This window comes from Akebia trifoliata, chromosome 13 (genome assembly GCF_017979445.1).
Source record: "Akebia trifoliata isolate Shusen 1 chromosome 13, ASM1797944v1, whole genome shotgun sequence".
NCBI lineage: Eukaryota > Viridiplantae > Streptophyta > Magnoliopsida > Ranunculales > Lardizabalaceae > Akebia > Akebia trifoliata.
Window position 1 is genome coordinate 8,576,196 of NC_141387.1, and position 11,467 is coordinate 8,587,662.

Sequence of the window (11,467 nt, forward strand, 5' to 3'; positions counted from 1 at the left end):
TACTAGTTCCCTTAAAATAATAATAAATTTTATTAAATCCCAAATTAATGTGGCTAACAATAGTTTGTTACTAATTTCAGGTAAAAAGGGCACAATCAGAAACCAACAAACAGTGTAACAATTACTGTTACAACATGTGAGCAAAAAGGAAACATCCGACAAAATCTCAGGATTTTGGGTGCCACGTCACCGCGCCGCGGCTAGCCAAGACCGCACCGCGGTCATTTCAAGGAATTTATCTTCGAGATTTTTACAGAAGCTTCAGTGGTTGTAACTGATTGGGTCATTTGAGTCGAATTATCCGCCAAACCACCCTGATTACCCGAATACGAACATTATAAATTGGGAGGTTGATTTTAGATAAATTGGTTCTTCTCTTCTTCCATAATTTCTGATTTTTCTTTCTTTCTTTTCTGTAATTTTTCCTTTCGGTGAGCTTTTGAGTGTAGTGAGAGCATCAAGATTAAGCCATTGGCTCTATTGTAACTCTTTTGAGAGATTATCAAGAAAGGAATCAAGTTGCATTTCTATTTTACATTTTCTTTCCATCTATCTTCTTACTTTTAGTATTGTTGCAATTATGAATCTTGCAATGAGTGGCTAGAATCTCCTTAGAGAGTTCAATAATGCCAGAGCAAGTCCATCCATTTAATGTAGTTTCAAATTCATTATTCTTGCTTATCTTGTTAAACATTCTGTAAATTCTTCTTTGATTAGATCCCTTAGCTTATATTTCTGATTCAACTTTGATAGCCATTACTTAGATAAGTTCAAGAATGGCTATGCTCTGTGAAGAATCGGAATATAGATTAAGCAATCTCAATCAGATTAGGATTTACATGAATAACTTTTAGTTACTTTCGTTGATTAAACGACTGCACTTTCCGATCTATGGATTGAGTTAGATTCAGAATTAATCTGCATTGTGGATGGTTTGCAAAGGCTACATTGAACTCTCTAATCCCTCTCTCTTAGAATTTCAATCTTTATTTTCTGTTTAGATTTCAATTTAGTTTCTACTACAACTCTGTTTTGTTTTTAAAACTAATCTGTTTTTGTTTCTAAATTCTGTTTTGGCCTTTTTATCCGAATGAATCCTTGAATTTTCATTGTCCCTGTGGAACGAGTTCGACTTGCCCAAAGTCTTAGTTCACATCTTTATCTCTGCATTTATTTAGCAAAAATTACAATCGATCAAATCTCTACTTGAATTTGAAATTGAGACTTGAAAAATTGATTAATTCAAACCTAAAATGTAAGACGTTTTGCTGTGTGAGGAACTTACTTCTTCATTTCTTATTCAATCTGCACAAAATGCATGCAAAGGTAATCAAGGTAATTGATCCAGCAATGGTTATGAGTACAATGATATATCTCTTAAATTTCTTCTCACCTGTATATGAAAAATAATTGATTAGTAAAGCCAAAAATTTGTTTAGGCTAGACAAAATTTTAAATGATCAACAGAGATGTAAGAAGATAACTTTTTGTTTCTAATACCCCAATTACCCCAAAATATGATATTCATGAGAATAGGAAGCTAGATATCAAAATTATCTTTGATTTTGAACTAGAAATGAAAATTAATAAAGAAAAAATACGGGAAAAAGAAAAACCAAGGCATGGAATGAGAACAGCCTTGTAAAGAAAATATGATCTTACCAAGGTCTGAATGTGCGACACGGATGTAATGATCAACTCCATCCTTGGCAAACTTCGCTATATCAATTAAATTTCCACTCCACCACATACACGCATGGCATTATCATAAGAATAATCTAAGCAAGAACAATTTTTTAAACACTCTTGTTCACAATCCTTCAAGTTCCTAACACCCACCCAATTAACAAAATCAGGTACTTTCATCCCATCTTCAAAAATCCATCTGCTTTCCCCTCTTCACCAATGGTGTTATTTCTCTCACACTGCAATTGGGTCCTCCTCACACACCCACTTGACCAATTTCCTTTACTCCATTCCTCAAACGACTTCGGCTTGAAACCTCTCAGACAACTACAAATTGGTGATTTTAATGCATTACAGCTTCCAAAAGATCCACATTTCTCGTAAACTTCACAATCAATATGCAGAGCCAACCATTTTTCAACCCATTGATTCTTCCCTTCATCCCAACCATATTCGATTAATTTCCCTTGAGAATTCAAATCATACTTTACAAAGGAGGAATTGTTCGTATCAGAAAGAGTAACATAAACACTTCCTTCTCGATCATCTAGACCGACATTGAATCCATGGTGATAGACCGAGTACAAATCTTGTATCCTGATAAAGACACTTTGGTTCCATGGACCACTTCACCAATATCGACAAGACCCATTCCATGTTATAGTTGAGGAATGTTCACTAGGGAAAGCTCCATAAAGAAGCTTCCATAGGATGGATCGGAATCGCTTTTCCATGATCTTATAACTTGATTCTTCCCTGTCTTCATGTTGGTGCCAAACCTCATGCCTTGTAAAATCATGTGTGATGGGTGTTTGAAACTCTTCCATAAGATCCTCTCATTGGAATTCAATTCTCTCAAAATAAGATTCCCCGAATCCGATAACTCAGCACTTGAATTATAAGATATATCAGAAACATTTGTCGTCCAAAGAACTATGTTTTGACCATCTAAAACTACTAAATTGCCATCATCACCAATTGTAAAAACTCCAGAAGAATCTGTCAATGGGTTTTCTCTGTTGGCAACCCATACAATTGTTTGTATAGGAATTTTGTTATACCAAATTCCAAAGTAACGGTTTGTAGAGTTACTTGGGCTGAAGAAGCCTAGTTTGAAGATTTCTCTAGAAGAAGTAACAGTTTCAGGGTCTTTGATGTATTGGGTGAGTGTAATGGTTAGTATTCCAGAGCAGAGATTTAAGCTTATAAAACACAAAGAGAAGATCAAAGGAAGAATAGTACTACTTAGTGTACTAAAACCCATAACTTCAAAGGTTCTTGACTGGAAGAAAGCTGTGATTGATAGTAGAAGAAGAAGAGAGAGACTCTGACTATGAAACGGGCAGCCCACTTCAAAATTTTGAAGGAACCCTCCTTGTTACAAGACATGGCGCTTTGAATTTATTTCATGACTCTATATTTTCAACAAAATTGGGAAGCGTTCCGTGCCCGCTTCAAATCTTTTTTCAAGAAGTGAAGGGCAGCTGACCAGAACCCTCATTTTGACTGGAAGGAAAACAAACTTTGAAGCGGACTGCCCGCTTCAAAATTTTGAAGGAACCCTCTCCATAATGGATTACGCATGGCATTAGTCCGCTTCAAAGTTTTGAAGGAACCCTCTCCATAATGGATTACACATGGCATTTCCAAGGAGGTATTTCAGATTTTGACAGAAATGTAAGGGTATAAGAAAAATTCAAAATGCCTTGTGAGTTGTAACGAAGAGGGTTCCTTCAAAATTTGAAGTGGGCACAGACTTCTTAACGAACCTCAGGTTTTTAGACAGCAGTTTATGAGCAGAACGAGTCCCCATAGATATAAAAATAATATTACATGGGTCATGATTTTACTCTTCATTATTGTATAATACGACTATAGAATTAACTTATAATATGGGATGTTTTACCAAATTTTGCTTAAAAGATTAGCCAAGTTGACTTATTTAAAGTTTGGGATGACTGTTTCCACTTCATTTGATATGATGGCACTCTTAAAGATAAAAAAAAAAAAGTTTCAGTCCTACTTCTTCATCCTTTAACAAAAATAAAAATAAAATAGAGAGATTCCCTTCTTCTTCTTCTTTCTTCAATAAAAAAAGAAAAAAGAATAGTGCTCTTAAATGCCCTCATCTTCAACTTCAGATTTTTTACTCTGTTTTCTTCCCAAAATCAGTTTGAAAATGAGGATTCTCAAGGAATGAGATGTTTATCATGGTTTTTCAAGTTTCTATCTTGGTTTTTGGATAGAAAAATCAAGGGTTCTAAAAGGAATAAGATAGGTTGAAAACAGTGGATTGAAAGATGAGGTACCAAGTGAACTTTGCTATCCTCTTTAGACTTGAGATTCTGTCCACTTCAAACCTCAGGAAAAATATTTGAATTCTGAAATCGAAGATGATGAACTTTTGTCTTTCGGATAGAAAAATCAAGGGTTTCTAGATGGATTAAGGTGAGGCTGAAGACAATGTATTGAAGATGAGTAAAATAGATTAAAATAATTTCACATAGAGGTTGTAGAGCTTGTAGATGACCTGGTTTTGGAAAGAAAAATCATGTGTTTTTGGTGGTTGAAGATGAGTTTACGAAGGATTAAAGATGAGGTTTAATCATTTGCATCTCAGGTCACACCACAAAGTACTATAGGTCATGTATTCTGTCTTGCTCAATTTTGAAACAATAATATTCTGAATTCTTGTAGTTAGCATGCACGCACATACATACATACACAAGCATGCATGAGCGCGCGCACACACACAGATACACAAAAAAAAAACCCTTACCCAAACAGATGGTGGCAATTATAAGCAAGTTAAGTAAAATTTGCCATGGAAAAGCTATTGATGTAAAGAATTTGCAAATTCACATTGATCTACAACATATTAAGAAAACAAGGTGATCAAGGAAATCAAGAGCACCAAGAAGTTAGCGTCCTTCAACTGACATTGTGGAAACAGTATTTATTGAGACCATTCCACTTGTATTCGAAGGTGAATTGGAGCTCATTTGTATTCTCTCGAGAGTAAACGCAGGTTGCTTTGGGGTAGGAAGAGTTGTCTCACTGCCAAGCATGAAAACTACTGTAGACATATTTGGTCTATCAATTGCGTGTTCTTGCACACAAAGGAGTCCTATATGGATGCATCTCATCAATTCTATGGGAGAATATGTGTCAACCAATGATGGATCCATCAATTCCAATGCCTTGTTTTCATTCCACAACCTCCATGCCTGAGAACAATTATAAGTATTCCAATTTGAAAATTTTCAGAAACAATTGGATTGTAAATTGTAGAAACAAATGAAAAACGAAAATACTTACATATTCCAAAAGGTATAAAGAATGTTCATTGTGACTTAAGCTTGTATTCCTCTTACTGCTCACTATCTCTAATAACAAGACTCCAAAACTAAATACATCGGATTTTTCAGAAAATATTCCTCGCATTGCGTATTCTGGGGACATATACCCACTGCATACAATTGTAAGAGTTACATTCTAAGTATATCAAAGAAAGACCAATGAACTCATTGAATATTCAATGTAGAGAAAGCACTAAAATAAGGAATAATAGTCTTGGGAGAGGGTCCTAAACTTTCTTCTATCTTAGATGACCACCAAAAAAAAAAAGTTCTCTTTCAACTGGTTTATGCAGAGAGAACCATGAAAACATTATATATGTTTTGAGGACACCGGATCATCTACTCTTGAGAGTCAGAGGTGGAAGACCAATTCCTTTGGACACATTAACCCCAAGTGTCCCAAAAATTGATGATCTATATATATGGAAAATGAGGCCGATGTGGGGACATATGTCGATTGGGATTTCGAACACGACTCCCATGAATAGTGGATTTGAATTCATGTTTGTAGACATTGCATGATAAGGACTATAACCAAATAAAAAGGTTAATTCATGAAGTGATACTTACTATGTTCCAACAACTCTTTTAGTCTTTGCTAGTGTTTGCTTTCCACCAAATATCCTTGCCATGCCAAAATCTGAAATTTTGGGGTTCATATCCTCATCCAAAAGAATGTTGCTGGTTTTTAAATCCCGATGAATCACTCTTAGTCGAGAATCACGATGAAGATAAAGAAGCCCCCGAGCAATACCATCAACAATGCTAAAGCGTTTGCTCCAATCTAGCAATACTCGCCTGGTTGGATCTAACGTGCATACCATATTATGATATGTTGTCAATAAGCTTAAGTTAGGACCTCAACTTTCTAATCCCTATACAGGTAATTAGTAAAATATACCATTAACATATGACTGTAACATCAATATGTTAGTGATATACTCTTGGTGCATTTTGTATATATTTAATTTAAAATCTTTCAAATAAACACGAGTATTTGGGTATACTAACCAAAGAGAAAGGCATCAAGACTCTTATGAGCCATGTACTCGTAGAGTAATATCTTCTCCTCCCCTGCAATGCAGAAACCCAGGAGCCTAACAAGGTTCCTGTGTTGGAGTTTGGATATCAACCTAAGTTCATTCTTGAACTCTTCTATGCCTTGACCAGAGTTTCTCGATAGTCTTTTAACCGCTATTTCAGGTCCATCAAGTAGCTTACCCTAAAAAAACAAAATCCATGGAAGGAAATGTTCATTTTCAAATTGGTCCATGCCGCACATTTAATAAATTAAAGAACTACCTTATAAACAGAACCAAATCCTCCTTCCCCAAGCTTATTTGTGAAGTTGTTTGTAGCTTCTGCTATGGTCCTGAAGTCAAATAATGGTAGTTCTAGGCTTTCTTTTCCCCTTGCATGATCTTCGAGAAAATTTGCTTGTGGAGAGTCTCTGCACTTCCCAATAATTTTACCTGAATTAATAATATCTACAAACTCTTTCTTTTTCTTTTTTCCAATTTTAAATTTAACATTGAAAAATTGACAAACTGAAAAATAAAATGTACAAAGATTACCTACATGGGTGTAAAAAGAATAGCGAATATAGAGGAACTTACCTCTTTGTTTCGTTTTCAACCAACAAAAAGTGCAGGCTAAAGCACTCAAGCTAATTGATCCAGCAATGAGTACAAGTAAAACGATAAATCTCTTAAAATTCTTTTCTCCTGCATACAAAAAAATAATTATTAGAAAAAAATGTTTAGATTAGACAAAATTTAAATGGATGGATATTTAGGTTAGATACACATCCCATGATGAACATTAGTTATGCGAGTATCATAATTAATAGGGCAACAGAAATCAAACAAGCATCTTGACTGAAAACCGAACATGAACTTTGGTTTCACTCAAATGATCATAAAAATCCCACAACTTTACCCTTTTCAACATGAGAAAGCCATCTCCTTTCATCTCATCTGATATAAGTTTACTTCTCTCACACTGCATTGGAAACCCACCAATCCAATTCTCCTCCCTACAAATTGGTGATTTGAGCTCATTATAGGTTCCAAAAGGCCCATATATATTATAAATGTCGCATTGACTGAGAGGTGCCTCCCAAACCCATTTTTCATCATCTTCATAACTGTCCGTGAACCTTCCGCAAAGAAAACAAAATTCATAATGCATAAAAAAATAGAAGGTAGAACCAATCAAGGGGTTGATTCCAATGGAACCTAAATTTAAATGTGATAGCTATGGGTACAGTGATTACGACTTCTTTGCATGATCTAGTTTTAAGAAATCAGTCAGTATAAGTGAGTTGTGACCACTATATTAGATGAAATTGCCAGCTTAATCAACAGATCTTCACTGCAGAGGAAGACAATTCTAACACTAATGATTACAGATCACAGCAATAAAACCAGATGTAACAATACTAATTGAAGAGAAACAAACGAAAACAAAAACAAACTTTAACAAAAACTGTAAGCATGGAACCCCAAAAAAATCCACAAAGATATATATATATATATATATATATGGGAAATGTTCAGCAACAAACATTTTGACAAACATTTTGGCAAAACATTTTTCAAAACATGGGTTAGAGGTTTTGGAATGAGCTGATTTTTGGTGAGGATGATCTCTACGGTGAGGAGATCATCCTCACCAAAAATCAGCCCATTCCAAAACTTCTAACCCCATCAAAAATGATTTACAAAAAATGGACGGTCCACGATTTTTCAACTTGTAAACTGGGGCTAGAAGTTTTGGAACGAGCTGATTTTTGGTGAGGATGATCTCCTCACCGTAGAGATCATCCTCACCAAAAATCAGCCCATTCCAAGACCTCTAACCCATGTGTTTGAAAAATGTTTTGCCAAAATGTTTGTTGCTGAACGCCCCCCTATATATATATAGGGTCGGGTTCCGTAGACACATAAAGCTACTCATAAAGCTACAACGTTTTTGTCTTATATGGTTAAAAAGGTTCGGAATGGGCTGATTTTTTGTGAGGATGATCTCTGTGGTGAGGGTATCATCCTTGCAAAAAATCATTCCATTCCAAAACTTCTAACCCCATCAAAAGTGATTTACAAAAATTGGACAGTCCACGATTTTTCAACTTGTAAACATGGGGCTAGAAGTTTCATAATGGGCTGATTTTTGGCAAAGATGATCTCCTCACCATAGAGATCATCCTCACAAAAAATCAGCCCATTCCAAACATTTTTGCCTATATAAGACAAAATACGTTGTAGCTTTATGAGTAGCTTTATGCGTATACGGATCCTAATCCTATATATATAATTTTTTTTTTCCTTTTTAAAAAAAATAACACTAACACAGAATATAACAAAATTTACGTGGTTTGCCAGACCTAAACAAGTGACAGAGAAATTGCAACTTTGGATTTCTCCTTATACCTCTCTCTCAGACCTCCCGAACCAAAAAACCCAAATTTCCCCATTCAAATTCACTATCCTGCAACCCCAAATGAGTCGCATTTTTACAAAGGCATACATAACCAAAACTCAAAATATTATTGCCCATGATCCAATATTTGGGTAATAAGTGTAGACTACAATACAGACTAAATTTTTACACTTTCTTGGATTTCCCATTGTATCTAAAGGATATAGCAATGCTAGTTGCAATAAATAGAGTCACATTCGAAGCCTATTACTGGCTAGATATGGCATTATAAGGGGAGAAAAGGAGGGGGGGGGGGGGGGATGACTTACTGAGTTCTGAATGTGCTAAACGGATGTAAAGATCCACACCATCCTTGGCGAACATAGCTATGTCAATTAAATTTCCACTCCACCACATACACCCAATACTATTATCAAACGAATAAGCTGTGCAAGAACAATTCTTTAAACACCCATTCTCACATTCGTATGAGTCCCCGGCGCTCGCCCAACTTGCAAAATCAGGCACTTTCATCCTTTTCAGCTTCAAAAACCCATCTTCTTTCACCTCTTCACCAATCGTGTTATTTTTCTCACACTGCAATTGTGTCCTCCTCACACAACCACCTGACCAATTCCCCTTACCCCATTCGTCCATCGACTTGGGCACGAAACCTCTCAAACAACTACAAATTGGTGACTTCAATGCATTACAATTTCCAAAAGCCCCGCACTTTCCGTAAACTTCACAATCTGTATGAGGTGCCGACCAGCTCTCGATCCATCTTTCTTCCCTTTCATCCCAATCGTTCTCAATAAATTTCCCTTGAGAATTCAAATCAAACCTTACCAAAGAGGTACTGCTAGCAGGAGACAGAGTTATATACATTTTTCTTTGTTGATCATCTAGAACAGCATTGAATCCATGGTGATAAACCGAATGCAAATCGTGTACCCCAATAAAGACCCTTTTGTTCCAAGGACCACTTCGCCAATATCGACGAGACCCATTCCATGTTATGATCTGAAGAATGCTCGTAAGGTCAAGTTCCATAAAAAAACTTCCATGGGAAGGATCAGAATCACTTTTCCATGATTGTATGACTTGTTTCTCCCCTGTTTTTAAATCAGTCCCAAACCTCGTGTTTGGGATGAGAGTGGATGAAGGGTGTTCTAAACTCGTCCATAAAATCCTCCCCTTGTTATTACTATCTCTCAAAACTAAATTCCCAAACTCCAATAACTCAGCACTTGTATTATAAGTGATACCTGAAACATTTGTAGTCCAAAGAACTTTGTTTTGACCATCTAAAACTACTAGATTTCCATCATCACCAATTGTACAAATTCCAGAAGAATCTGTTAATGGGTTTTCTTTGTTGGCAACCCATACAACTGCTTGTGAAGGAATCTTGTTGTACCAAATTCCAATGTAACGGTTTGTAGAATTAATGGGGGAGAAGAAGCCTAGTTTGAATATTTGGTCAGAAGAAGTAATGGTTTCTGGGTCTTTGAGGTATTGGGTGGGTGTGATCGTTTCTAATGGGGTGCAGAGATTTAAGGTGAGGAGACAGAGAGAGAAGATAAAAGGCGGAAGAATAGATGTTGGATTTGTTCTAACAAAACCCATGACTGCACAGATTCTTGACTGGAAGAAACCAGAAAGTGCCATGGAAGATACATGGCGCTAGTGGAAGATGAAGGGTGGGTTTGTTTGCAGAGGCCCCTAATCTTACTTTTGACTTTGAGGATGAGTAGTCATGAATGCACGCGGTTAGATAAACAGTTTACGTGGCAAGAGTACAGAATTATATATTTCTGTGCCCAGCCAACATCAACGGCGTTTCCAATTGCGTACATTCGTTGTTATTCTTTAAGGATTTTGAAGTTATTTAATGACTTGTGAAGAAGTTATTCAATCGACTCCTTAACGTGACATGTGTTAAAACCGTGTGTTGTACGCTTCAAGTCTTCTCATTTTAGCCTTATTTGAAAGGAAATATAGACACCCTACTCAATTCTAAGAGGAAACGGTCTCCCTATCCCCGTACATCTATTACAATTATACATTCTTTTTCCCAAGATATATCGTAAGTTGTACGCTAGTCATATGTAATTTGAACTGTGATAACCACAAAGCTTTGCTTTTGCCAAATCCTAATACGTCTTTAATTGAGTGTTAACATTTGATCCACCGTCTTCACTTTCTATATTCATTCTGAAAAATTGAAATAGAAAAATAGGAATTGTCACCTTCCAATCTATTATAGTCAGTAAATATCTCGACATGAGCTAAGAGACAGATCTTGTGCCACTCCACCAGGTCATATGAAACTAGCATGCATCCTAGCTCCTCGGACTCTTTCATGAAAAATCAAAAGTGAAACGTTATGCTAGGACGACGGGGGACGGGAAAAGAAAATATTTCAAAGAAGGAAATTAGTGTTCCCAATGCTTCTTCATGCCCAATGAAATGTTCTAATCTTGGAATGCTTTACTCCTAACCCTACAAGATTCTGAGAGGGAGCTTAACCTCCTAAGTCTCGGTTAAGAATGACTCACATATCGCACGATTTCGTGGATAGTTTCATTTGACATCATGAAGGAGGAAATTTTAGGTATTTGAATATTTCCCCACTGTTCTGATGCATTTACTGTTATTATCTTTGTAAATATGATCGTTAAATAATATTTCAAGAGTAAAAAATTTATGATTCTAACACATGTCATGAGACATTAGAAAATTACAGCTCTTCCTCATATTTGAGGAGAGAAACAAAAATTTTCTCCCATATAATCTCCCTATTCTCTTTTTTATTATGATTTTCCTTAAAAGAACAAAAATACCTTTAATCAAAATTACACATTGTGCCATGTATCCTATTAATGGCTATAGTCTCCATAGAAAAGTACCTTACTTAATGAAATTTGGGATCTACCAATCACATGTACCCAAGTGTATTCAATGGCATTTTTAATTTACAAAATACCTTTATTAGTTAC

General features: G+C 35.9%; 1 protein-coding gene and 1 pseudogene across 1 annotated transcript; both read right to left on the reverse strand.

Annotated features, from left to right (window-relative positions):
• Positions 1–1,389: 1,389 nt before the first annotated feature.
• Positions 1,390–3,210, reverse strand: LOC147387703 (G-type lectin S-receptor-like serine/threonine-protein kinase At1g11300 pseudogene; annotated as a pseudogene).
• A 1,294-nt stretch (positions 3,211–4,504) lies between these two features.
• Positions 4,505–10,336, reverse strand: LOC147387704 (G-type lectin S-receptor-like serine/threonine-protein kinase At1g11300). Its single transcript, XM_086420380.1, has 7 exons — positions 8,795–10,336; positions 6,661–6,769; positions 6,348–6,504; positions 6,057–6,267; positions 5,616–5,853; positions 5,005–5,155; positions 4,505–4,913 (listed from the first exon to the last, which is right to left on the reverse strand). The coding sequence occupies exons 1-7, from the start codon at positions 10,134–10,136 to the stop codon at positions 4,608–4,610; spliced, it is 2,514 nt and encodes an 837-aa protein (XP_086276506.1). The 5' UTR covers positions 10,137–10,336; the 3' UTR covers positions 4,505–4,607.
• Between the last annotated feature and the right edge of the window lie 1,131 nt (positions 10,337–11,467).